The sequence below is a fragment of the Mesoplodon densirostris genome, chromosome 10 (genome assembly GCF_025265405.1).
Source record: "Mesoplodon densirostris isolate mMesDen1 chromosome 10, mMesDen1 primary haplotype, whole genome shotgun sequence".
Lineage (NCBI taxonomy): Eukaryota > Metazoa > Chordata > Mammalia > Artiodactyla > Ziphiidae > Mesoplodon > Mesoplodon densirostris.
Window position 1 is genome coordinate 74,367,867 of NC_082670.1, and position 27,980 is coordinate 74,395,846.

The window sequence follows — 27,980 nt, forward strand, 5'->3', positions numbered from 1 at the left end:
GCTGGGTGGGAGATTCTTGTTTTTCTTGCTGCCTGCAGCTCTGATGCCAATCTGAGAGCTTCATTCTTTCTCAGGATGGGGCTACCCTGTTTCCCTCTGCTTCTCTGAGGCTGCTGGTTAAGAGGGCATGGGAAGGAACTGGAACAATAAGCAAGTGCCCTCCCTACCCCAGGAGACCTCGGACCACAGGGGTCAGACTATGAGGCAGCTCCCTAGACCCCTGGGGCCGGGCCAGCTGAGGGTGAGGGTTTCCGCCTCTGGGCTGGAAGGCAGGTTGCAGGCGAACCTGGTGGTGCTTGGGAAACAGCAGCAGCTCAGAACCAACTGCGCCAACCTCCCTACTTCTCCCTCCACCCTTCTTCCTCTGAACCAGCACTGGCTGCATTCACACCAAAGAAAAAACATTTCAGGAGCCAATTCATTTTTCTCAAAACGTATATTTATGACTCCTCTCGGTACATCTTTGAGCACCTCTGCCAGGATCTCAGGAATGTGTAGAACTCACTCCCACGCTGTACCCCACCCCCCCCACTAGGCCTTGGTGACCAGGCCCCGCACGGCTTGCGCGATGGCGTCCTTGTCAATGCCGAACATCTTGAGCAGCTCTGTTGGTTTCCCGCTTCTTGGCACCTGGCTGACAGCCAGGCGAGTGACAGTGACGCCAGGCTCGCCCACTACTGCAGAGGCCACTGCCTCACCTATGCCACCTGGACAAAGGAAGGGAGGTGAGTCAGGCGATGCAGCCTCAGGTGAGCAGTGGCCGGGTCCCCAGAGCCCCTAGCTGCCCCCGGGGCCCTGGATCAGTCTGAGTTTATTCCCTTTCCCAAGGATGGGGGGATGGCATATATACCAACCACCCTGCCCCACGCCTGTAGCCAGAGCAGATATCACCAATCACAGTACTTATTTTTTTCATAAGCCCAAATATGGCCTCTGAATCATATTTAACACCATCCTCTGGGCAGCTGTCATCAACATCTGCACTTGATCTCAGGGTCTAAGCCCGTCTATTCCCCTGGGGCCTGCCTTGGAGGAGAGAGTGGTGTGTATTTGTAGAGAATGGCTTTGTGAAAAACTCATTAAAGCCAGAAATTTGTGTCGCTTTCCCAGTTTGATTCTGCACAACAGCCTTAACTTTCAGGTACTTCAGGGACATGACCACTGTGTGCTCTTAGCACGGCTGGAACCCTCTCGGGCTTCCTGGGTCAGGCAGGGATCCAAGGAGCCATTCCAGCCATTGAGTTCAAGGGTCCCCAGGCCAAGCCTGAGGTCTGTTAAGAGGCCAAGTCCCAGCCACTCTGGGTTTCCTGGGCCGCAGCTACCCTCCTGGGGCTGGGATAAAAGAGGATGTCCAGCCCTGTGCCCCCAGCCCTCCCAACCCGTGTGTCCCTGGCTCTCTCACCTTCACAGTAATGGTCCTCCACGGTGACGATCCTGCCCTTGGTAGCACGGGCGCTGTCGAGAATGAGCTTCTTGTCCAGGGGCTTGATGGTGAAAGGGTCCAACACGCGAATGTTGATCTTCTCTGTGAGGGGAGGAGAAGTGGGGCGGGCTGAGGGGAAGGAGCTGGGCGCCGTGGGTCTGCCCTTTGGGGGCCTTTGATGGGCACCCTGCGAGGGGGCCTGTCACACAGCTGCCCACCCCCGATGGCTCGGCCACCTCCTCTGTTGATCTGTGATGCCCGTGCCCTCCGCACCCACCCCTCCACCTCGGAGCCTCCCTGGCCTGACAGGAGCAGCAGGTCTCAGGCAGGAAGAGGAGCGCCTCTCTCTCCCCTCACGCCCTGCGCTGCAGGATCTTGGCCTTTGGACAGACTGTCAGGGAAAGCCAGAGGGACGGCCGCCTCCAGGGGTCTGCCCTGAGGTAAAGTGAGGGCATGTGGGGTGGTGGGGAGGGGAGCTGTGCCTGCAGGCAGGGCGGTGTCAGGTCAGGAGGATGGGTCAACCCTCCCCCTGGATCTCCAGCCCGTCTCGCTCCTGCTCTGGCCCTCCCCCCAGTTCCTCAGAGCTCTGTTCCTTCTGCCTGGGCCTCTTCGATACCCTCTTTGCTTATCAGTTCCTACTCACATCTGAGGTCATTTTCTTTTCTTTTTTTAAATTTATTTATTTTTGGCTGCACTGGGTCTTCGTTGCTGCGTGTGGGCTTTCTCTAGTTGTGGTGCCTTGTCTTGTTGCAGAGCACGGGCTCTAGGCGCGTGGGCTTCAGTAGTTGTGGCACGTGGGCTCAGTAGTTGTGACTCCCAGGCTCTAGAGCGCAGGCTCAGTAGTTGTGGCGCACGGGCTTAGTTGCTCCATGGCATGTGGGATCTTCCTGCACCAGGGCCTGAACCATGTCCCCTGCACTGGCAGGTGGATTCTTAACCACTGCGCCACCAGGGAAGCCCTGAGGTCATTTTCCTAAGGACACCCATGTCTGCCCTCTCCTGGGTGCTCAGCACAGCTGAAATCTGTTGTGATTCTACTGCAGGGGAGGCTAATGCCTGTCTTCCCTATAGCTAACACTTGTGAGCTCGCAATGATGATAATAATGCCAGGTCACATTTATTAAATCCTCAGGACAGCCCCGTGGGGAAGGTGACAGTACCTCCATCATGGGTGGGGAAACGAGGCACAATGATGCTGAATAACGTACTTAATTAGAAGCCAGCTAAGTAGATTCAGGCTCCAGGGCCTCGATCTGGCCACCATGCTGGGCACACAGTGAGTGCTCCAAGCCTGGCTTTTAGTAATATTCTCATCATTTAATTAGACGAGATTTTTCTTCACCCAAGACCGGGTCTGCAGTTAGCACCTCATCTAAGACTTTGTGGGTCCTGCCCTCCTTACCTTTCTTTAGCAGGTCAGCAGCAGCCAAGGCCTCATGCAGGGTCACCCCCGCCCCGATCACAGTCACCTGGTCGTCCCTGCTCTTCAGGACCACCTGGGGGCAACATGGGGGCCAGTGAGGCTCAAAGTCTGGTAGACTGGGGTGGATCCCAACCTCAGGCTCTCTCTGTGGGGTCTCACTGGGGCATAAACCACACTGACCTTGGCCTGTCCGATTTGGAAATCCTCATTGTTGTTGTAGATGATGGCGTTTTCTGGGCGGCTGGTCCGGATGAAGCAGATGCCCTGGAATGAAACAGAATAACTGAGGATTTCAGGACACAGGACTTCCAACCTTGAGGACTGGAGTCTTTCCTCTGCAGCACGTGCCTCTCCAAATATTCCTCCTGCGTGACAGCCAGCCCCAAGCCCCAGATGGAAGATAACTTCTCCATCAGGTAGACTGGCCTCCAAAGACTACACCCCCTCTGCCCCCCGCCCCAGAGTGTTGTGGCTTGCCCCCTGCCCTCAGAGGGATGAGAGCCACGTGAGACATTCCAGTCAATGGCAGCGTGGCTCTTGTTCAGGACTCAGTTCATTCTGTCTTGGAGAATCCAACTCAGGGAGGGCAGACAGGCATCAACTGCTGGATTGGCAGGGGCTGCCAGGATGCTCAGTGGTGAAAGAGAGCGGTGATCAATTAGCAATGTCTGCCACGCAGCAGGAAGGGTGGTGTGTATTTCATTTTTCCTGGTCTAACTCCTCCAAGTCACACCACCAGTGCACGGTCAGGAGACACCACTCTGGGGCAGCAAATGACCAGCTCTGGGCCTGCATGCTAGCCTCCCTTCCCGTCCCTTTAGGGAAGCGCTAGCTGCCAGCTGAAGAAAGAACAGTCAAGTGACTCACCTTTCTATTGGCTGCTAATTCCACTGCCTTCTCCGTAGACACCCCATCGCTTGGGTAAAAGACGGTTGACATGGGGAGAGACCGAAACATAGCCAGATCTTCCAGGGCCATCTGGGAGGGCCCATCTTCCCCTAGGGTGTGGGAAAGGATATGCTGAAGAAAGACCTCATGCGTGGAATGGAATCCTGGCCCCAAACCCTGTTTCAGAAGTCCGGGGACAGAATTTCGCGCCAAGCTGGTGGGCTATCCCTGGCAGTGTGACGTGCTAGCTCGGAAGTGTTTTCTGCCACCGTCATGGTTCGTCTGTTAAACTGCATTGTCGCTGTGTCCCAGAACATGGGCATCGGCAAGAATGGGGACCTGCCCTGGCCCCTGCTCAGGTAAACAGAATTTGGTGATTATGGGTGGGGAAACCTGGTTCTCCATTCCAGAGAAGAATCGACCTTTAAAGGACAGAATTAATATAGTTCTCAGTAGAGGACTCACGGAACCTCCAAAGGGAGCTCATTTTCTTGCTAAAAGTCTGGATGATGCCTTAAACTTATTGAGCAACCAGAATTAACAAATAAAGTGGACATGGTTTGGATAGTGGGAGGCAGTTCCGTTTATAAGATATCCAGGTGTTCCTTCTGATGTCCAGGAGGAGAAAGGCATTATGTACAAATTTGAAGTATATAAAAAGAACAATTAATGTGAAAGTGATTTCTGATCTATTTCAAGCCTCCTCCTCCCCCCCAAAAAAATTATGTATTTTTTGTTGTGGAGACTTTTATTGACTTTAGATCTATGGATAATTATTTCTAAGCAAAGTACTTTTATTCCCCATTAATCTTAACTAGACTGTATCAGATACCATTTGTGAAACATTTCTTGCTGTAACTGCCCGAATGCCCATCAAGAGTCAAGAATAGGTGACCAGCACGTGCCTAGGGTTGAATATCTACCAAGACAGTCCAAAGTGGCAGAGTCCCCTGGTAGCATGAGTTGAAAACAGAGCCTACAGAGGTAGGAGCTAGGCAGATGGGTCCAAAGGTCAGAAATGGATTATAAACAGAAGAGCTAGCATTCAGTTATTAAAATTAGATCAAAAGAGGGACTGTGGATTACTTTATATCACACTTTTGAAAAAAATTCTGTTCACTCAGACTAGGAGTCAATAAGTTGAAAACTCCAGGATATTCCACAGAGCTAGTAAAGAGGCAGGTATGAGACTACCTTTTCGGTGGTTAAAGGAGAAGGTTTGAGACCTTAAAAAACTTTGTTTCTGATCTTCAATGAGATTGCATGGGATGTTACAATGATAGAATAAGAATTGGCTGCTCTTTACAAAAAAGAATAACCTAATATCAAGCATAATGGCTAAAATTAAAAATTCAAAGGGTAAAAATTGAGAATGAATAGTGCTAGAAACCAAAATTAGTAAGTTAGAAACTAAACTTCACAGAATTAAAAAATGAAAATTAAAACATGTTTTACCCATCACTTTAGCAAAGATTTAGATTAAGTATCCAAAAAAAAAAAAAAAAAAAGCATTTTCTGCCTTATAAATTGGTACAACCTTTTTAGAGTGTAAGTTAGCAGTATCAATTAAAATTCAAAGTATTCTGGATTTGGACCCAGAACTTCCACTTCTAGAAATTAATCCTGAACAAAGAAATGGACCCAAGAGTATTTGTTGCAACTTTCTTTTTCAAACTTGGAAACAGCCCGAATGTTGATCAATAAGAAATAACTAACCAGTATGTCTATAAAATGTAACCTCTGCAGCAGTTAAAAAGAATGAAGTACTGACAGAAAAATGCCAAAAATTGCTAAATAAAAGAAGCAAATTGTGTGTAATACTCAAAATGTTTAATAAATGTTCATGTGTGGGAAAAAGCAAAAAAAAAAAAAAAGAACTCCGGGGACATCACAGGTGTGAGCACCCGGCCGCAGCTCCTTACCAATGGACACGCCGCAGTGGGAGCCGCAGAGGTTGATGTTGCTCTCGGAGATGGCTGCCATGCGAATCTGGTCAAAGGCCCGCGTAAAGAAGGCTGCAAAGGTGCTGCAGAAGGGCACCGTCCTGTCACGTGTGGCACAGCCCACGGCGACGCTCACCTGGGGGCAGAGTGGGTGGTGTCAGCCCCGAGGAGGGAGAGGGTGGCCAGGGGGCCCAGGACCCCCAGGGCCACCTCTTGGGAGGTGAGGGTTCCGTCATCCTAGTAACTGTTAATTCTCCTCCTCCCATGCAAGTGATCCTGTGCACCCACGGACTCCACAGTCTGTTTCCAAACTCCTTCAACTTGAAATAGTAATTTCACAAGTTCTCTTAAAATCACTGTCCTGGGGAACACTTTTCTAGCAAAAGCCTTTCACAGAGCAGGCTATTAAGCTCGGGCATGGACGGTCCATCCTTCCCAGGCCTCTGCAAGTCTCCTCCACCATCTCCCTGCCACCCCAAGGCCTCTGCAGAGACCAGCCCTCGCAACCCCTCTGCATGCCCAGAGGCCCCAGGCCCCAAATGCTGGCCCAGAAGCACTGAGTGCAGGCACTGGTTCTAAATTGGCATCACCTCCACAGCTCTGAAACCCACCAGCTGACAGGAGCCCTCCTTCCCCAGCCCCCCACCCCCCGGCCCCGGCCCCTCCATCCAGCTGCCAAGGCTGGAAGCCAGAGACAACTTCAGGTTCAGGTGGAGGAAGAACTCTGGATGCAGCAGAGTCAGGTGGTCTCCAGGGGGAGGAAGCTCCCAGGTCCTAGAGGCCTGCAGGCCAGGCTGGGCTCCTCGGCCAGGATATTTTGAAAAACAGGACAAAACACTGTTCCTTATTTAACAACCATAGATCCTGACAAGGAGCTGTTAACCCAACTGTGTGCAAGGCAGGGGTCCACAAAGTTCTCTCAACTCTGTATTCCACAGGGTGGCAAGGGCCAAAGCCTTGTGCATAAAAGGGCCCAGCAGACTTTGGCTGCTCGTTCCAGCCTCCTGGCTGTGCCTGCCCTTCCGCCTGGAGGGCCCTTTACCCCCAGAGAAAGCCCATCCACCACAATGACTGGCCTGCGTGCAGCATCCCCTGCTCAGCTCCCCTGTGTGCACTCACCCAGCCCTTGGGTGTCACAACACCCCTCCCCCACCAGTTACTTAAGGTCAAGGGTCAATGCTGGGTCCTAGCTGTTTCTAGGGCCTAGCAGGCACCTGGCACTGCCAAACACGGCTGCTCAAGGGAACAGGAGGGGTTCAGCCCTGCCCCTGCACCCCTCAGACCCCAGCTGCACCCACCATGTTCTGCTCAGCAATGTAGCACTCGATGAAGCGGTCTGGGTGCTCCTTTTTGAAGAGTTCTGAGAAGGTAGAATTCTTGGTGTCCCCGTCCAGGGCGATGATGCGGTCGCTGGCGTGGCCCAGCTTGGCCAGGGCCTGCCCATAGGCCTTGCGGGTGGCTATCTGTAGGGAGGAGAGTGGGAAGGCTGAGCACCTCGGGGGCATGTGGCCTGGAGCCCAGCTCAGCCTCTGGGCCATAGCTTCCACCAGGGAGGAAAAGGGTAAAAACAGGAGCAGAAAAAGGAAGCCCAGCAGCATATGGCCCTGTGGAAACTTCTGTAAGGTTGCCAATAAGAACTTAAAACGATGAATGTCTTGGGTGCAGCCTCTTGTCTCCAGCCCGGCTATGAACCATCTGAGCTGGAAAAGATGCCCTAACACCCCCATTTCCCCAGCCCTGTAAAAGAGGCCTGTGAACTCGCCCAACTCTGCACGAGAATACACTGAGGGCCTGGCAGTCAGAAAGCCTGACTCAGGTGGCACTGATGGGTCCACAAGGGGGAGTGCCCAGAGCCGGGCAGGCCTGCCCTTTGCCTTTGCCTGGCCAGAAGTCGGGGAGTCCTGAGCACAGGCCAAGGCCGTGATGGACTGGGGCTGCGGGGGGGACTCAGAAGCTGTCAGCTTTGATCCCAGTAGCTTGCTGTGTGACTATGGGCAAATCCCTTGCCCTCTCTGAGCCTCTCTGCATGTAAATAATTCCAGAGCTGGCTGGCCCCATGAAAGAACTGGCAGGAGCACCAGCTTAGGGTTCCTCCTCAGCCCGAACTCATCTGATCTCTCTTCCCTTTCCCAGCCCCAGCCCTGGGGAACCAGAGAACTGCTGCCACCCGAGCCCCACCAGTCCAGAAAAGTGAGGCCCAACCGGGTACCTTGTCCCCAACTTTGTAGCTGGGTGGGGTGGGCATTCGGATGTTGGTGATGTCCACTGAGGGGGTGTCCTCTTGCGGGGGTTTCGCCAGGATCTTCTTTTTGCTCTGGATCTGGCTGTAGATTTCCTGGATGATCTGATCAGCCATGTTTTTGGGGAGGGGCTTCCCATGCCAAGACTCCTTATCTTCTACCCCTATGGGTACAATGTAGGAGGGCAGAGGGACAGGTAAGGTGAAAGCTCCCAGAGGGCCAGGAAGCTGCTCGAGGGGGCCTAACCCCCCACACGTCAAGGGCAGGCCACCATGGGGGTCAGGGAAGGAGGACCATGGTGACCAGCACTCAACTGCAGGCCCCTGTTGAGTAGCGGCCCAGTCCCCCAGGAGCTCCCAGTGGGGAGGGGGCATGTGTGGTAGATGAATGTTGCTGGCATGCCACCCCATCCCATTCCCCTTGCATCACCTCCCCATCCCAAGCCTGCACAGCGTGGGGTCTGCTGTAGAAATCACACTCAGTTTGTTGAATAGGTTGGGAGAGGAAGCTGAGGCCTAGGGCGGGGGCAGCACCGCCAAGGTCACCTATGCATCAGTGAGCAGCAGACGGGGCTCTGTAAGCCCGCAGGTGCATCCCCCGCCGTGGCATCTTGCCGTACGGGAACCAGTGAGACTTAATAACCCTCTCCTCTAAGGTCACCTCAGATGTCACCACAGCCTGGAGAAAGCCAAGGACTAACCCTCCCAAGCAGCCCCCAGGAGCTATGAGGTTTCCAGATCCCACGTGGTGGTAACACCTGAGGGGTCAGCATCAGCAGCACTGAGGCCATAACTGTATCCCAGAGTCCTCTCCCAGAAGGTTCCAGAGCTGTACACTTCTTCCCAGATTACCAGTGAATATCCTCATTTACCTCAAGTCCACACAGGCAGAGGGGGACGTGACCCCTGGTGGGCAGGGGGAGAGCTGGGCACGTGGCACAGTGAAGCCAGCCCAGAGCCTGCAGTTAGCCCTTTTAGTGCCAGACTCCCTGTATCCCTGGGCAAGTCCCTGGCCACTTCTAGCCCCATCTTCCCATCGTTACAATGGGCAAGGGCCATCCCAGCCTCAAGCAAGGGTCTGGAGCCCGTGCCTAGGTGCTAGGGAGGGACTTATGTCTGCATGGCTCTCAGGCCAGGCACACGAACCATCTTCCAGACGCTCCTGGGCTGTCCACCCGCACAGCCCTCTGGAATCACTTTTCCATTGCATGAGGGGTACCCCGCTTGCCTCCTAGGGAAGAATCTACGTCTCCCCAGGCTTTCCTGGGGCTCCCTGCATCAGCCCTTCGGCTCAGGGCAGACATCGGGAGCTTTCAAGGTCACTCTGCAGATGCCAGGCAGGGAGTGTCCTCTCTCCTTACCCACAGTCCTTCCCAAGTCCTCCCTCTCCTCCTGCCTACACATGACCCCCAGTCAAGACCAGCCTAACCAGGCTCTAAATCCCAGCTCAGCCACGCTGCCCAGCAAGTCTCCTGCTCCCCCTTCCCTAGACTGTGTGCACTCCGCTGAGGAAGCCAGCGGCTGGCTCAACCCCAGACACGGGCTCTCAGAGGCACGCCTCCTAAACACCCCCCTCTTCAGTCAGCCGCAGGGCCCGGTCCCGGGGTGGTGGGTGGAAGGAGACTCGGGCATACAGACCTGTGATGCCTCGACCCTTGAAGGTCTTGGCAATGATGGCCGTTGGCTGGTTCTTGACCTGCCCGAAGGCCTTACACAGCTCCTCCACGCTGTGTCCATCTACGATGACGGCGTGCCAGCTGGGGACAGAAAGAGGGCGTGAGGGGTGAGGGCCCTGAGAAGGGTCCTGGGGAAAGGCCCTGCCCTCGCTCCACTGCACGGCTGCGATCTGGAAAAGAGCTGGAGGAGTTGGGGCACCTCAAACCTGCCGGTTTCCGATTTGGGTTTAATTTTCTCTTTTCACATTGTTTTACTTCCTCTTGTTTGCCTTTGAACGGATTTTCCTCCTCTCTCCTAAGTAATGCAAAGCCTAGTTCACTTATTGTCTTTCATTCCTGAGCTATTCATTTCCTACTGAAAGCTGCTTTTAGGACAATGCACTGGGTTTGGAATCTACTGCTAGATTTTTGATGAATTTTTATTTAAGGGACACATCCGATCACTCCATAGATGGTGGACGTGGTGCCCGAAACTTGAATAAATTAAGTCATGTTGTCAAACATCCAGAGGAAGGAGCCTTTCTCTTTCAGGCAATACCTTCTGGGACACTTTTTGGCAGATTAATAGTAACAGAAGTAGCAGCTCACACTTATTGAGTGCCCACTCTATGTAGGCACGGGGCTGAGCACATATTAACCCATTTAAACCTGTTGTTGGGCTTCCCTGGTGGCACAGTGGTTAAGAATCCGCCTGCCAATGCAGGGGACACGGGTTCACACGCTGGTCCGGGAAGATCCCACGTGCCGCGGACCAGCTAAGCCCATGTGCCACAACTGCTGAGCCTGCGAGCCACAACTACTGAAGCCCGCGTGCCTAGAGCCCGTGCTCCCAACAGGAGAAGCCACCGCAATGAGAAGCCCACGCACCGCAACAAAGAGTAGCCCCTGCTTGATGCAACTAGAGAAAACCCATGCTCAGCAACAAACACCCAACGTAGCCAAACATAAATAAATAAAATAAATAAGGCAAATTATTAAAAACAAACAAAAACCTGTTGTTGTCCCCATTTTATAGACATGTAAGCTGACATACTGAAGGTGGAGTAATCTGCCCAAGGCCGCAAAGCAAGTTAAGTGATGAAACCAGGACTTAGGGAATCTGGCTTTGTAGCCACAAGGTTATGGACACAGACCCAAGGATGCTGCCGGGGTTATACTCCAAGTCCCCAGCCCGATGTGGCCTTGAGGAGGTCTGTTCCTGAGGCATATTATGGCTGTTTCTTCCCCTGTCCAACAGAGAATCTTTCTTCTCTTCATTTTCTCCCTCTGTGAGGTCACTCAGAGTTAACAGCCCTGTGTCTGCTGTGTGATCAGGTACTGCAACTCCAACTCGACTTTCCCTGGTCATCGGCTCATCTATGAAGGGTGGCCTTGGAGGCCCTGGGCCCTCAGAGCCCAACTGCAGAACTTGTATTTGGGGTAGGGGAGGGACATCAAGGTGAGGCCCTCTCTGGCTGACACCCACCCAGATGGACCTCCCTGCTTTGTAACACGTGACTCTGAACTCACAACCATCCAAGGCCCATGGGGGAAATCTGGAAACCCTATCTCCCGTTTCCCTATGAGAGGCCTGTTCCTCCTCCTGTCACAAGAGGTAACCAGTGGCCTGACGTACTGAGCGAGCCTGGTCCACACCGTGCACCTCCTGCCTCCTCACCCAAGAACAAGGTGAGGATGTGTGAGATCACGTTATGTGGACGCTCTGAGAGCCATCACACCACTCAACGTGCAAATAAAGGAACTTGCTCAGAGCTGGGCCTCAGCCCACAAATCCATGGCACTGGTCAGGGTGGCCACTTTAAGTCCAAATGCCCTGTGAGTCAGACCCTGAAGGGAGACCTTCTTTTGATGGGGCTTAACCTCTGGCTTCAGCCTCAGCATCTGCAAAGCTTCTGGCACAGAGGTCTCCTTTGCTATGAGGGTGCTCAGGCCACAGCCTCGTACGTACCCGAAGGCCTCGCAGCGCTTCTGGTAGACGTCCATCTGATGCTGCAGCGGGGTGGGGTCACTCTGGCCCAGGCGGTTGATGTCAAGAATGGCGATGAGGTTGTCCAGCTTGTAGACGGCTGCAAAGGCCATGGCCTCCCACACGGAGCCCTCTGACAGCTCGCCGTCTCCCAGCATGCAGTAGACACGGTAGCTGTGGGTGGGGGTGGGGGGTTAGAGACTGGCCCCCCTGCCTGGCCCACGTGCCCCTGGCCTTTCCCTCTGGGATGTGCAACAGCTGTGCCCACCCCAAGTCCACACCCAGTGAGGAAGGGGCTGTGAAGGAAGCTGTCAGGAGCTCCAGAAAGTAGCACCAGCTGCCAAGAAACAGCTCCAGACAGCAGTGTGGAGTGGTTAGGGCATGAAGAAAATGATGAGGTTCACAGGGGCTGACTACTCACACTGGGCGGGAGGGCCCTGAGCTGCCCACTGCCGGGGTGCACCCACTTCTCTCCGCCTCACCGTGAACCAGGACTGCTGGGGGAGCCCTGGGACTCGCTCAGTGGGCCAGGGGGACAGAGGACCTTGCTGCTCAGAGGAGCTGGGCCAGGGAGGCCATCTGTGATGCACCCTAGAGGGAGGCTTCAGGGGAAGATGAGCACGCACAAGGGGCTTGAAGGCCGGGGTCACGGTGTGGGAAGGCGCCTCAAAGGATGGGCTCCTCCCAAACTGCTGGGGCTGGTTCTCACCCAAGACTAGAGCTGGGCCTAGGCTTTCTCCACCCCAGGGGCTATCTCCTGCCCTCAACACAGGCAGCCATGATTGTTCCAAAGGCAGTGTGACACGGTAAAAAGAGCAAGGAACTTGGGATAAATTACCCAGAAACAGAACCTTCCCTGGCTGGGGAGGGTGGAGCCAAGGGGTGAGGCTGGAGGCAGGGAGACCAGTTCAGGGACCATGACCCCAACGCCCAACCCCCCATCTCTGCTTAGCATTGAGTAACCCTCTCAAAGAAGGAAGGTAAGTGCAGTTGCTACTCCCAAAAAAACACACAGACAAGGAAACAGGCTCAAAGGTCAAGGCACCTGCCTGAAGATCATGCAGTTGGGGAGCAGCTGAGGGAGGATTCAAACACAGGCCTGACTGCCCAGCCCAGTCCGTCCACTCCTTGCTGACTAGGATCGCACACAGGGGGAGGGGCAGCAGGATGCCGAGACCCCCTTTCCCCTGCCCAGCGTCCAGATGCGTGACCCCAGGGAGCGAGGCTGGTACCTGGATGGCTCGGAGGGACACAGCCGCCCGCCCTGTTGCTGAGTGGGTTGGGCCTCCAGGCCTCCCTGCTGCAGGGCCAACGCAGGGGGAGCTGAAGAGAGGTGGGGACGGCTGTGGTGCTGTCAGCATGACTCAGCACCCCTGCAGGCCTCCAGGTCACGGAGGGCTCCTGCATCCTCCCCTTGCCGTGCCAGGCCCGTACCTTCACTTCTGTGGCCTCCAGCAGGCCAGGCCACTGGTTCCCCCACAAGGAGCAGAAGGTCCCACTCACAGAGGCTTATCTGAAGCTGGGTCTTGCAGGCTGCAAGGGGGGCCCAAAGACACTGCAGGGGTGGGGTCTGGCACAGCAGCTCCCGAAAATGACCAACCTGATGGGGCTAAGCCAGAGAAGCTGGTAGGGAACTCGACTTCCCCAAAAAGGGATTCCAGGGAAGCAGACTGGCTGCCTTCCCAACCCCACACCCACTTCCAAGGAACCTGAACTGGGGCCAAGAATGGAGTTCCAGCATAGCCTCAGACTCAAGTCAGGAGGGTGGCGTGGGGAGACACTGGGGGTGCTTGTGAACAGGAAAGGGGGCCCTGCAGAAGCCAGGGCTAACCCTGAGGCTGCATACTTCCTGAAGCTGTTAGATTCAGGGTAGGGCTACAAATGCCCACAGTCCTGAATTACCATGAAGAGAAGAGACCCTAATGAGAGGGCCAACATTTGCTGCAGGAGTTGGGAAACCACCTCAAATATCCAACAACAGATGATGGTCTAAACGTGTTACAGCATCCCCATAAAACAGAACAGTATCCAGTCATTAAAACTAGCTCTTGGACTTCCCTGGTGGCACAGTGGTTAATAATCCGCCTGCCAATGCAGGGGCACAGGTTCCAGCCCTGGTCCGGGAAGATCCCACATGCCGCAGAGCAACTAAGCCCGTGCGCTGCAACTATTGAGCCTGTGCTCTAGAGCTGGGAAGCCACAACTACTGAGCCCGCGTGCCACAACTACTGAAGCCCACGCACCTAGAGCACGTGCTCCGCAACAAGAGAAGCCACCGCAATGAGAAGCCTGCGCACCGCAACAAAGAGTAGTTCCCACTCACCACAACTAGAGAAAAGCCCACGCACAGCAATGAAGACCCAACACAGCCAAAAATAAAAATAAAATAAAAAAAACAAACACTAGCTCTTGACAGGGTGTGAGAAAGTGTTCAGATTTTTCTAAAAAGCATTGGGTAAAATTGTATAAATACTAGGATTATAAGTCCATTAAGTTTTTTCTCACAATAACATGGAGGAAATAGGATACATTGTTAAGTGAGACTGAAATGGGGGAGAGGTGGTTAAGAATAAGGAAGATGTTTGTTTCTTTTTTTTTTTTTTTTTTTTTGGCCACACCTCGCAGTATGCAGGATCTTCATTCCCCGACCAGAGAGTGAACCCATGCCCCCTGCAATGGAAGCACAGTCTTAACTACTGGACTGCCAAGGAAGTCCCTCGTTTCTTTTTAATGCATTCCTATATTTTAGATTAGTATGTATTTTATAATAAAAAAATTATTTAAAAGAGAAATGGGGAATTCCCTGGAGGTCCAGTGATTAGGACTCAGTGCTCTCGCTGCCGGGGCCCCAGGTTCGATCCCTGGTTGGGAACTAAGATCCCATAAGCCATGTAGTGCAACCAAAAAAAAAAGAGAGAGAAATGGAAGAGAGCCAATTGGATGTGTGCTCCCTGGTTGATGGCTGGACAGACCTGACTGGAGGCTGGATCCAGGACCTCTGGCAGCTGGCGCAGCCTGGTAATTCCCTTAACCCCTCAGCCTTAGCCAACCCTGGCCACTGAGAACCCAGCTAAACGCTTTCTCCCTACACTGGCTTTTCCCATTATGTTAGGGTCAGGAAATGACCCTTCATGAGGAATTATTTCAAGCAACTGTAGAGAATAATTAACTCACAGCTCTGGTTCTGTGCCAAATAAAATACTCTTAAACACACATCCCATTCTTTGTGACTTTCTTCACTGCATGGTGAATCACTTCTGGGTGTAGCTGAGCCTGGCCCCAGAGCCCAGCCCGGGAGGCTATGCCATCAGGTAACACTGGCCTGAGTCTGGGAGGCCTCACAGCCCCAGCCCACCTCCTGGAGAGCTGTCTTAGGAGCTTCCCCTGCACACAGTAGGTGCTCACTGGGTGGAGCATCCAGTCAGGCTCCCTGTAGCCACCTGCCGCCTGCAGGCCAGACTCCCTCAGCCTCTCCTCTGGGAAGCTTCCCACCCACAGGGCTCCCTGAGCCTGCCGTGCTTCCCTCAGGCCCCTCAGAGCAGCCTGGGGACCCTGAATATGGACTCCAGATGCACACCCTGGGTTCACATCCTGCCTCCACCATAAGCAAACATCTTACCTCAGTTTCCCCACCTGTGAGAGGGGCAGCTGTATGCACCTTATCACCTTATCAAGGTGAAACCCTATAAAGCACAGAGTACAGGGCCCTGAACGGTAAAGGAATGCAGAAACCACTTTGACAGCCTGCAGTCAACACTCCTCCCCTCCGCAACAGAGACCTGTCTGCAGGCCACGGTGGATGGCCTTGTAGCTGAAACCTGCCTCGAGGGCCTTCTCTCCCAAACTGCCTGGTGCTGGAGCAGCAAACCTCTCTGACCAGGCTGCTCACCCTCCACAGGCCACTCTCTCCAGGGTTCATCTCTTCCCTGGCTGACACGTGGGGGTCAGGGAGGCCCAGAAACACCCCCGGAACACCCCATTTTCTCCTTTCCCGAGGTAAAGGCGAGTGGCTCGGGCCTGGGTTCTTGGCACCTAGTCAGGCATTGAGAGGTGGGCCCACCTAAGACTTCCAGGGTCCAGGTGCCAGGCTTGGGGGCAACATGGGAACTCATGAGCCAAAGTGCTCTGGCCAAAGAGCACGTGGCTCTGGACGCAAGCCTGGCCCTACCGGTCACTATCCAGGGACACTGGGCAGGTCCCTTCACTCCTTTGAGCCCATTTCCTCATCTGAAAAGGGAGCTGGTCCTGGTACCAGCCTCATGCCACACATGCACGGTTAGTCACTCAATTCCTAGTCCGCCCTGGGCAGGCAAGGAGGTGCTTGGGGGCAGCGAGTAAAGCTGGGCCACCAGGACCCCTCCCAAAACCATCGTGGGTGGGGGTGGGGAGTGGGAGTGTTACCTGGCTTTGTCGAAGTATTTGCCGGTGTAGGCCATCCCGCAAGCGGCCCCAAGGCCTTGGCCCAGGGAGCCCGTGGCCACATCGGTGAAAGCTTGTTTCTGTCATGACAGAGGGCTACAGTTACTACAGGCAATGTTTCCCAGAAGTGCCTCCCAGGATTCTAGCCCTGTGGCCTTGGGAGCCTCGAAGCCACACCCCACCCATACCCAGGGTGCAGGCAGGTCTGCAGAAGGCAGAGTGTGACTTCTCATTATGCCCCCACAGCAGTAATTGTGGGTGTGGTTCAAATACCAGCTCGGGCCATGGGGAGCTGTGTGACCTCAGGCCACAGACTGAATCTCTTTGGGCCTTCGTTCCTTCACCTGTAAACAGAGCCCACATTATTCACCTCACACAGTGGTTGCGAGAATTCATGACAAAACTGAAGTATTTGGCCCTAGTGGGTGCCCAGATGGGGCGTCACAGTTTCCATGGTAACCTCATGAACTCCAAACGTTTGCAGCGACCCGAGGAGCATACCAGGCCCCTTCCGTGGGTGTCACCAGCATCCTGCTGTGACCCCCTTAGAGAATCCCTGGTGAACCTCTTCTCCCAAGCTGTGTCTAAGTGGCCAGGGAGGCCCAGCAGGGAAGGGGAGCCGGTGTTTGGTGCCTGGGGAGAGGCCCTCCCTGCAGTTGACCCAGAGTGCCCTGGGCTGGGGCCTTAAAGGTCTCACCCTTCAGCACAAGCTTGGGGTAAACAGCGTGCCCCCAAACGCCTGCTTCTTCCTCCCTTTAATGCCCTCCTCTGCCCTCCAACACCCTCAGCTCCTCAGTGGGTGCCCTGCCCCCTTCCCGCATGCCTTGAGAAACAGGAAGTGGAAGCAGAGGCGTGGAGAGGCTCCTGGTGGGGTGCACTTACCGGGACAGGGTGCCCGTCCAAGTCAGAGCTGATCTTCCTCAGGTTCAGCAGTTCTGCCTCAGGCAGGAAGCCGGCTTCAGCCCAGACGGCATACAGGATGGGTGCTGCATGGCCCTGCAGGGGATGGACGGGGGCGGGGGGGGGATGGGTCAGATGAGGAGCTGTTCCCGCCACGCCCCGAAACCCAGGGCCTAGCCAAACCGAACCTGCCGGCCCGGGTATCCCTTTCAGGAAAGGAAGCAAGTGAAGGCTACCTTCCCTCCTTTCATCCCTCTCCAGCCCAAGGTTCCCACAGCCAAGGCCGAGCAGGCCCTAGGACAGGTGCAGGGGGGAGCGCAGCTGTGAGGCCCGAGGCCAAAACCCCAGCAGGCAGCCGGCCGCCCTAATCCCTGGGTTCTGGCATGTGAGCAGACTTGGACAGACTTCTAAGCTCTCATGCCTACCCCGAGAGACCAGAGGCCATGGAGCCAAGCCTGGGTACAGGTGGATTTTGGGGTTTCATGGCATAGTTTGTGGCTATGGTTCTCAAGCGGGGCGGCGGGGGGAGGTGGTCAGGGCGCCCCATCCTAAACCTTACTGCAGGGCATCACCACTCTTGAGGGAGCGAGCGTGGCCTGGGTACTGGCCCAACAGAGACGCGTGTAGAAAGCCACAAAGCTATACCCCAGACCCGGACTTCAGTCCTGCCTGTCAACACCAAAATGGGCGGAACACCCAGACCATTTCCATTAACCCCTACGAATTCGGTTGTTTATTCCTTAGCTTGGGGTTAAGTTTACCAGCTGGGTCAGCGCAGAGCAAGACACCGAGGGAGGGGCCGGACGGAGCAGGTGGAGAAGAGTGGCGAGGGGCTGGGTTCACACCAGGGAGGTAGGTCCCCTTCTCACCATTTCAGGGCCCACCCAGCCCCAGGTGAAGGACAGAGGGCTGGCGTCCTACCTTGGAGAGCACAAAGCGGTCGTTGTGAGGGTTCTGGGGATCCATGGCCTTGTAGCGCATGGTGTGGAAGAAGAGGACAGCCATGATCTCGGCGGCGCTGCAGCATGACGTGGGGTGGCTGTGGCCCAGGAGAGAGACGAACGCATGCATCACAGCCCTGAACCCCTCATCTACAGGGCTTATCCCACGCCCACAGACGGGGACCTGGGGGTGCAGGTCCCAAGGAGCCACGTGCTCCTCCCTCCTGGGAGGGTTACATGGGGTCTCAAGGAGGCACTGCTGGCAGCATGGGGGTTGCACCCTCCCAGGGGCCAACAGTCCGGACCCTCAGGGCCACGGCAATTGAAGAACTCTGGGGCTGGACTAGAGTAAGAAAGGAGGAGGGGTCCAGGAGACTGCGGTGGCCCCTCTATGAACAGTTAGCTAAGTCCCAGTGGGACTGCCCAGGACTCTGCCCACCTGTCAGGGCAACCTGGCCTCCCAGGCCCCCAGGGGTACTGGGCCTCCTACGGCCCTGGGCGGGGGCTAACGGACGAAGGCTCCCAGCAGCCCCCACCCACAGGGCTGGTAGTCTGAAAACTGGGCCTTCGGGCTCTCCAAGAGCATCACTGGGCTACTCGGCAGGCTTTTAATGGGCATTTTGAGGGCTGGTATAGCCACCAGGAACCATGTTTTTGCACAGAATTTATAAGGCAAAGCAATCTCTTGTCTTCTACAAAGGCTACAATCCTGGAAAAAATTAAAACTCCTTCTGCCTGAGACAGGGCTGGGCTGGGGCTGACAGCAGCAAGCACCTGCCCTTCCAGGCCCGGGGCGGTGGGGTCAACGGGTCTCCCTTTTCTAGGCTCTTGTTCTATTTGCTGCACAGTTATTTGAATGGCTCCTGGGCAAAGGACTTAACCAGGGAACGTACAAGGATTATGTCTTAGAGATGTGACTTATTCAGGTTTCTTAGGACCCACTTGGTTGATTCAGTCCCAGCCCGCAGGAGTGGAGACTGGGGTTCCCGGCAGGACATGCTGTGATTCCTGAAGCCCTCTGGTCCGCAGCTTGATTACAACATCAGCCTCAGGGCACGTGCCTCCCAGCCGCTCCCTCCATGCAGCTCAGCACAGCCTTCTGCCGCTGCTCTGAGGCCCTTCATACTAAAACATGCCCACTGCCAAACTCAAGGGCACATGCACCACCTGGAGTTCCGTGGGCCTCCCTCCTCCCCACCAGCCGGCTCCCACCACGGGTTAGGGGTGAGTCACTCCCAGAGCAGACACATTAGTAGAGAAATCCGGAACTGTCCATGCTGGTTTAGTACCCACATCCCCAGCACACAGTCGTCTTATACTTAACCATTTCTACGAACTCCTGGTCATGGGGAAAGACACTAGACCTGAAAGAGGGAGGTGAGGAAATGTGAACGAGAAACCTTTCCCTGCCTGGCAGGAACCCAACTCCCTTGTCCCTAGCGCAAAATTCAGCTGGGGGACACCCCAGTCAACACCAGCCAGGCTGACCTCTTGCCCTTCCCCTCCTAGGGCAACCCCATCCCTGAGGAACCCTCTTTCAAAAGTCATGACCCTGTTAGGAGAACAGTGGGGGAAGGATGTGGGTGGAGAGCAGGCCAAACTGCTCCAAGAGAAAGAAGGCAGACACGGACAGGAGCTTGGCCTGCCCTGCCCACCTGGCGGTTCCCAGGAAGGGGCTTCAGGCAGAAAGGGCTGTGACACAAGCACTTTCTGCACATGGTGGAAGTGTGCCTGGCCCAGGCAAAGCTGACGTGGTGGGAGGGAGGTCACCCATGAAGAGACACCAGAAGTTGAAAAGTAGTTGATTTGAACCCTTCCTTGCGAGACCCATGGGGGTTGAGCCTATATTTCCTCCAAAGCCTGCATCCCGGACACACTACTAGCCCTACCTTCATACCTGCCAAATAAAAACATACAGGGTAAGGGATCCTTGGGGGCCAGGTGTCTGCTCCACCCCACCCCAGAGCTTTCAGGGAACTCCCTCTGAGAGGTGTCCCAGGGTGGGGATATGGGCCACTCAGGCTGTGACTTTAGCACATGCTTCACCTCCCTGAGGCTCAGCTTCCTCACTTGTAAATGGGGTGCTGTGTGCGGACGGCAGGGGGTCCCTAAGACAATGAACTCAAAGTGCCCAGGTTACCATCAGCCACCACCATCTGCTGGAAGACCAGATGCCACACTTCTCAGTGCCTCCAACTCCTCATCTGCAGGCTGGGACCGCGACCCTCTGCGGACCACGGGGCAGGTAGGAGGGAAGAAATAAGCTGAGAATTGAGATGGGGCTCTGCAAACCGTAAACTGCTGAACACACGGGAGACAGTTACTTTTAGGTGTAACTTACTAGAGGAACTTCAGTGTACAGTCTGTGGTCTGAGGGCCTGAGATTCTCCTGTAACCCCAGCCTGCCCTGGGGGGACAACTGTGGGTGGGGGCCCACCCCAAGGTGCTGTACAGGACAAACCCATGAATGTACACTGGCAAGAGGCAGGGAGGGGTGTGGGCAAGGTGGGAGGCTGCAGGGAACTTTATCCACTACGCAGCTCTTTGTGATGCGTGGGGGTTATAAGTTTGTTCCCAAACCTGTCCACTTACTCCTAATTAGTTCAATCTATGAAGGTGGTGCTGAGGCCTTAGAGCTGCTTAGGTAAGTCTCCCAAAGGCCCCCCACCTCTGGGAGGACATTCTTCCAGATGTCCCCACCACCACCCTTCCCTTCAGCATTCACTCTGCTTGCTCACAGGTTTCCCCTGCAGAAAAAGTGCAGAGAAGATCCCTCACCCCCTGGCTGGGCACCTCTCCATTATCAACAGATAATGCTGCCAGCTGCTGGAAGATGGCCCTTCTCCCACCCTACACATGTCATACACATGCCTCAAGGCCTCAGAAAATGAACCAGGGAGGTGAGCACTACAACAGCCTCTCCAATGCTTAAAAATACAAAGAAAAATAATCTGTTATGAAGAAAGTACCCGAAGGAAAAAGTAAGAAATATGAGTTGAAAACCAACAGTTAAGGTCCAACCTAAAAAGTTAAAAAATACAGTGAGCTCAAAGACAGTAGAAAGATAAAAAATGGAAATTTATGAAATAGGAAGCAAATGTACAATGTTTAAAAATCGAAGTCAAGAAATAGCTCTTCAAAAAAGAAAAAAAAGGGACTTCCCTGGTGGCGCAGTGGTTAAGAATCTGCCTGCCAATGCAGGGGACACGGGTTTGAGCCCTGGTCCGGGAAGATCCCACATGCCACAGAGCAGCTATGCCTGTGCACCACAACTGCTGAGCCTGCGCTCAAGAGCCCGTGAGCCACAACTACTGAGCCCATGCAGCCCAGAGCCCGTGCTCCGCAACAAGAGAAGCCACCACAATGAGAAGCCCGCGCACAGCAACGAAGACCCAACGCAGCCAAAAAGAAATAAAGAGGGTATTTCATGACAGTATATTCCTATAATGGAATACTATGCAGCAACCTCAACAAGATCTCACAAATACGACACGTGAACAAAGCACACTGCTGACAGATCTCTACAGCAGGGAAGACCATACTGTTTATGAATTTATACAAACATTATAAGACTATAAGGAAAACAATAAAATGCAAAACTCAGTGTATAGTTCTTTCTGGGGGAAACCCTCCTTCTGTGAGGAGGGAGAGACACCCAGCAGGTTCTAAAGCACTATAACGTCCTAGTTCTTAAGCCTGGAGGTTCACCCAGGTTAGTTATTTATAACATGTACATCATTTATATTCTTTTTTAGGTATATATTAAAAAAAAATACTCAGGGGACTTCCCTAGTGGCATTCTTAACTAGTGGTTAAGAATCCGCCTGCCAATGCCGGGGACACGGGTTCGATCCCTGGTCTGGGAAGATCCCACATACCGCGGAGAGACGAAGCCCGTGCGCCACAACTACTGAGCCTATGCTCTGGAGCCTTCGAGCCACAGCTACTGAAGCCCGTGCGCCTAGAGCCCATTCTCCGCAACAAGAGAAGCCACCACAGTGAGAAGCCCACGCACCACAACAAAGAGTAGCCCCCACTCACCACAACTAGAGAAAGCCTGCGCGCAGCAATGAAGACCCAACGCAGCCAAAAATAAATAAATAAAATAAAATTTATATATTAAAAAAAAAACATTAAAAAAGAAAATACTCAGGCAAGAGAACCTCAGGATGCCAGGACACAAGCCATCCTTGTTTTTCCTGTTCCTAGAACCACCTGGGCTGGCTCCTGCCTGGAAAGACTGCCTCCACACCTCAGACTGTGAAGAAACAGAGCTATGCCCCACACCACTCCCTCTGAGAAGCCCTCCCTGACCACACTATCTAAAATACCTTCTTCAAGACTTCCCTGGTGGTCCACCGGTTAAGACTCCGCGCTTCCACTGCAGTGGGCTTGCGTTTAATCCTTGGTCGGGGAACTAAGATCCCGCAAACCGCGTTAAAAAAAAAACCAAAAAAAACCCTTTTATCCCCTCACTCATACCTGCCGCCAACTGACATTATGTGGCTATTTGTTGCCTGTCTATCCTAGGTGCAACTCCAGCTCCAGGAGGGCAGGGAGTTTGAGCCTTTTCACTGTTGTAGCCTCGGGCCTGAAGAGCATCTGGAACAAAGACTGCACAAATAAATGATGTATCCTGGCTCCAAGACTCTAGGGATGTGACCTCTCTGAGCCTCAGTTTCCTCAATGTAAGATGGAGACAGTAACAGAATCTGACTGAATGAGGTAGTATTTGTGGGTAAAGAGCTTGACCCAGTGCATAGGAAAACGGCAACTGCTCAGTAAACATCAGCTTTAAAAATACCAGATACGAGGTTGAACCTCCTTCTCATTTTGAGGATGGAACCACTAAGGTCCACAGAAGGGGGAAGTACCTTGCCCAAGGTCACACAGTCTACCATCAGAAGAGCTAGGAGAAAAGCAAAATGCTAAGAGAAAGTGAAGAATGGATAAACAAAATGTAGTATATCCAAACAATGGACTATTCAGCAATAAAGAGAAACGAAGTACTAATTCATGCTACAACATAATGACCTTCCAAATATTGTGCTAAGTGAAAAAAGCCAGACCCCCAAAGACCTCATTCTGTAGGATTCCATTTATATGAAATATCCAGAAGAGTTAAAATGGGAAGTGGTAAATTCACTAAAACTTATTGTAAATCAGTGTCAATATACTAAATTTACTAAAAGCCACTGGACCATACACTAAGAATGTTATGATATGAAAATTATACCTCACTAGAGCTATAAAAGGATGATCTTTAAAAGGAAAAAGGTGCTCAGAGCCCAGGAGAGGAAATACTTGAGCAGCCACACTCCCTTGCCCAGCTGTGCAGCCCTCAGAGATTACAGCCAGGCCATGGGTGAGACTGACTTCTGAGCAAGAAGGCCAACAGTGCAGGCGCCCACCAGCTAGACCCCACATGCTGGGGCAATCGCCAGCTCCCACCAGCCCACCCCATGGAGTGGACTTCACCTCACTGTTCAGGGCAGGAGCACAGAGTCTGCCTAAGGACCCAGCGTCCAGGGCTGGTAGCTGTAGTCTGTGGCAATAAGGGAGTTCCTGAATTTGTGAGACTGGGCTCTAGTGACAGCAGGCCTCTGCCTAAAGAGGCAAAGTCAAGGGGAGTCAGAGCTGGTGGCCCAGGGGCCACAGTGTGATCAGCTCACGGGAAGACAGGAGAACATCTCAGACCCTAGCCAGGTGGCTGCACCAGGTTCCCAGCTTCAGGAAGCACTGCCCATCAGCCCTGCTGAGTTCAGGGGCAAAGGACAGGGTCATTGCAGGACAGCCGGCTGTCCTCACACGGAGTTGGGAAATGCCGCTGCTGGGGTAATCTCAACGGGCTTGCTCTTGCCTCAGTCAGGGCCAAGCTGGGGTGAAGACAGCCCGAATGGAGAAGCAGGCCCAGGCAGCAGTTTTCTGCCCAGAGAGGCTGGGCCAACAGGGGCCCTCTGAGCACTCAAAGCCTCTCTAAGCACCAGAGCTGGGTAGCAGGGAGGGATGTACTTCCAGCCACTTCAAGGTCACGTGAACCCCCCAGGACATGAAACCCACAACAGGAGGTGGCAGGACCCCAGAGCTTGCTCATTCTGGTCCCCCAGCCCCACCCCGGAGAAACCCAGTTCAAAAACCACCTATCTGTGAACTTCTCCTTTAGAGATGGGGAAACTGAGGCCCTGGGACGGGAAGGGTCTTTCTGACAAGGGCACAGCCAGGGTTAGATTCGTCTCCCTGTGCCCACCAGCCAGGCCTGGCCAGACCTTATGTTCCCGAGTATCCACCCCAACACTGTGGGTCAGAGCCCCGGGGACTTCTAAGCACAGCCCGCGCCTCCAGATCTGGGCCTGACTCTGATGGCGTCCTCAGATGACACTCAGCACTGTTTGGATAATGCCAGTCTAGCCCGCTTGGTGAGAACTCAGAAATCTCCACCATGAGCCTCAGCAGTAAGGGCCCCTCTGACAAGGCCATCAAGTCTCATCTTTTAAAGCCTGGATGGGCTGGACCCTGGCCACGGCTGCCACAGCTCCCCCAGCACGCAGAGGGAGGGGCAGGTGACCTGGAGAAGCTGTGGGTGTTGCCACAAGGAGCCCTCTGTGCAGGCTCTGTCCCTCAGCTCCTCGGACACAGAGGCCAGTGTCCTCACTTCCCGGGCCTGGTGACGTCCACTATCACTTGGTCAGTGATGGCACAGGAAGGGGAAAGCTACCGAGATATCAGGACTTCACCGAATCCTGAACACCACGGCCTGGTCCTCACTGATCCAATGTCAGTCCAGCCTCCGCAGTGACCATGAAAAGACGTTGGCCAAAGTGCTGTTTCACCACTGGGGGTGTAAGCTCCCCCAGAAAGGAGACAACCTGACAGGATGGTCACTTTGGCCATGACTGCACAGAGCCAGGGCCTCAAAGCTGAGCCTTCACTTGATGGACCGCGCCCATTGCTGTGAGGGAATAGTCGGCCTTAAAACAAACATCTGGAGACCTGTTCAAGTCTTCCTTTACTGGGTTTTTTTTTGTGCACAGAGCTCTTGGCACACGCCTTTCAAAATCTCTTGTGACAGAGGTAGTAATAGTAACGTTACTTCCTTCTGAAAAATTAAGTTTTTTCTAAGTATTTCTTTTTTTTTTTTTTTGGCCTTACAGCATGTTTTTTTCTAAGTATTTCTTTCCTGCATTTTTTTCGCATGCTTAAAACGAACAGGATTCACTGTATCTTGCACTTTTTCTTTTTGTAAATGGACACTTTGAGTTCAGTGAGTTCCTCCCTAAGGCATTACAATGTAAACCTGGATGTAACTTAGTTGCCAATCCAGTATCTTTTCCCCATAGAAATCAGAGTTCAACTATCTAACAAAGACCCAGGAGACCCATTGGACACCCTCTCCCTTTGGGAGCCCCCCTCCCCCAGTTGTAAATGTTATTTCATTTCTTTCCAAGTGCCTTCAAACTGACTGAGATCCCTTATCACTGTGCCTTATCTTCCCCTTTCTAGTTTCTCTCTATTTTCTGGCCTGGTGCTGCCTGCCTGCCCAAGAAGTCTTCCTGGTTTAACATGAGCCCCTCACTGGACAGCACGGAACAGCTATGGGCAAGTCACAATGACCAGCTTGGGCAAGTCACTTAACACACTAGCCTCACTTTCCTCATCTATAAAATGTGACATGACAGCATCTGTCTCATAGGGTTATTCTCAGAATCCATAAAATAATATTAGCAATAAAGGATGCTCTGTGTCACACCAGGGATACTTATTGACCACTCAGGAACCCTGTAATTGTCTACAGGTTTTATCTAGACCTGTAAGATGCTCAGAAGTGTAACACTATTTTGTGTCCCTCCAGCTAGACCGACAGGAATCTAGCTAGAGAGCTCCCAGCATACAGCAGGGCTCAACAAGGTTCTGCAGGGCAAACGATCCCCTGACGTGGTCAAGGGAAGGGGATCCAGTAGTACTCACCAAGCAATATAGGTGTGCAGACCTACTGTGTGCCAGGCGGGGGAGAGGGCACCAAGAGTAAGCCAGATCCCTGCCTGGCCAAGGGGTACCCCGCATGATCGGGTATCAGCCAGAAGCAAGAATCTTGTCTTTGTTCTGAAGAGAAGACTTGGCTGGGAAGGTTTCTGGAAACCATCCCCCACCCAGACTTCAAAATCATTTCATGAACCCATCACATGCTGTCTGGGCAGCCTCATGCCCCGCCCCAAAGGGCTGGAATCCTGAAAACCACTCAGTGTGTAGGCGCTACTACTGTTCCCATTTTACAGAGCGGGAAACAGGCTCTGAAGCGACTCACTAGCTGACCCTCTCAACTACCCCACCTGATGCCTCCAGCTGCACAGTCGCCAGTTATCATTACTGTCCCTTGCAACTGGCCATCTTCAGAGAAGGCTCCTTGGGATGGGCAACAGCCTTTCTCCATCTTCTGAGCCATTAGGGCTGACGGGAAAGAACGCTGGGGGATGGGCCTCTGACTTGAGGAAAGTGCACCTGGAGGCTGGCCCTGCATGTTCACTCCAAGGCCCTGGGGCTTGGTTCTTGGTTCTCTTAACTTTCCAAGTCTCCCCTCCTCCACCCCATCCCCTCCTCATGCCCCCACCCCAGAGGAGATCCTACACTTTCCCTCACAAGGGATGCCAGGGTTCTGCATCCACGTGGCCACCTTCCTCCTCGCTCCCCACTCCTGGAGTCTCAGCACCCCTGCTCCAAAGCCAGGAGTGGCAAGAATGTGCCTCTGAACAGGAATGTGAGGTGAAGAAGGGGACGGGTAGTTTGAGGTAGGGACAAGGCCGGGGCCCCCAGGCTCCTCTGCAAGATGAGGGGTTAACACAGGCGGCACGGGTTCAAATTCCAGCTCTCGCCGCGTGCGACCTCGGGCAACTGAAAAATTCGGAGCTTCAGTTTCCTCACGTGTGGGTGGAACATTACCAGTTACCAGGGTGGAAAGGGTCCAGGGGTCGCGCGTGCCGAGGGTACAGGGCTTGTCTCTTGGTGAGTGGGCACTAATGGTGGCCTTCCCGGGACGGCCGGCGAGGGGCCTCCGCAGTGCGTAGCCGCGCGTCCCCTGCGCCTTACAGCAGCGGGGAATGAGGAGCCGAGCCGGCCTGAGGCCTGCTGGGAGCCGGGCCCCAGCAGGCGGAAGCCGGGCCGAACGCGGGCGCGGCGGAAGGCTCCTGCGGCGCTGACCTGCGAGGCGCGCGCTCCGCCATCTGACCGCGCCCCCGGCCGCCTCCCTCGTGGTGGCACCGTGCAGCGCGACATGGAGCCGGCGTGCCCGCGGCCCCGGCGCCCTCGCCCTGCGCCCCCACTCACCCCGAGCCGGCCGCCGTGGTGGCCTGGATGGAACTGATGCGCAGGCGGTTGGCCGTGTCCTTCAGGGCCTGCAGCTTCTGCTGGTCTGGCTTATGGTAGGCCTCCATGGCGCGGCCGGGCGAACGGGCGGGTGGGGAGGCCGAGGACGAGGAGACTCAGTGCAGCGTAGCTGCAGGCAACTGCTAAGGCCGGACGCAGCGCGGGGGCGCGTTAATTAAGAGTCCTGGGAGCCGCCCGCGAGGGCGGGGCGCCGGCATCACCCCAGGTTGCCCCGCCCCGCCCCGCCCCCAGACCCGCGGAGGCAGCCCCGCCCCAGCCCTCCGGCGCTGTTAGGAAACCGAGGCCGTCGGGAGCTGGCGAGTCTCTGGACTCAGCCCGATGCTGTCCACCCGCCTAACCTCTCCGTCCCTCTTTCCTTACCCCGAAATCTGCGGGGCAGCTGCGGGCTGCCAGGCTCCTGTGAGTCAGGCTGCACTGCCATGCCGAGATTAACCACCGATACAAATAATGTGATAATAACTGCAGGTTCTAGGCCCGGCTCAGGGTTCAACTGTTGACTCGCATGTTCACTGCAGACCGCTCTCCTTCCTCCACAAAGCCCTGGAGTGAAACTGAGAGGGGAGGCTTCATTGATTATCCCTTAGTAAAAATGAGCAAACTGAAACTGGCAAGGTCAATTAAGGTCACAGGGCTGGTGCGTGCAGGGGGCTCTGCCCTAGCAAACACGCCCTATCCTCAAGCCCCAGCCCCAGAGAGGGACCCCAGGGCTTGAGGAGCCTGTAGGAGGATGAGGATTATGAAAATGAGAATACATATTAGTAGTAACGATAATATCAGCTAATGT

At 54.3% G+C, this 27,980-nt stretch overlaps 1 protein-coding gene and 1 pseudogene across 1 annotated transcript; one reads left to right on the forward strand and one right to left on the reverse strand.

Moving 5' to 3' along the window:
* Positions 1–417: 417 nt before the first annotated feature.
* Positions 418–27,332, reverse strand: TKT (transketolase). Its single transcript, XM_060109086.1, has 14 exons — positions 27,137–27,332; positions 17,799–17,916; positions 16,860–16,973; positions 15,960–16,057; positions 11,541–11,732; positions 9,555–9,673; positions 7,887–8,080; positions 6,976–7,140; positions 5,657–5,813; positions 3,714–3,844; positions 3,027–3,110; positions 2,826–2,919; positions 1,403–1,525; positions 418–707 (listed from the first exon to the last, which is right to left on the reverse strand). Exons 1-14 carry the CDS (start codon positions 27,241–27,243, stop codon positions 532–534), a joined length of 1,872 nt encoding a protein of 623 aa, XP_059965069.1. The 5' UTR covers positions 27,244–27,332; the 3' UTR covers positions 418–531.
* LOC132497481 (dihydrofolate reductase-like) lies at positions 4,008–4,404 on the forward strand (annotated as a pseudogene).
* Positions 27,333–27,980: the final 648 nt, after the last annotated feature.

Coding starts and splice junctions, on each gene's coding strand:
- TKT (XM_060109086.1), bottom strand. CDS start 27,243: ATGGAGGCCTACCATAAGCCAGACCAGCAGAAGCTGCAGGCCCTGAAG. Junction 17,917..27,136: donor ACCACGGCGGCCGGCTCGGG/GTGAGTGGGGGC, acceptor CCTGGGCCACAG/CCACCCCACGTCATGCTGCA. Junction 11,733..15,959: donor AAATACTTCGACAAAGCCAG/GTAACACTCCCA, acceptor CCCCACCCACAG/CTACCGTGTCTACTGCATGC.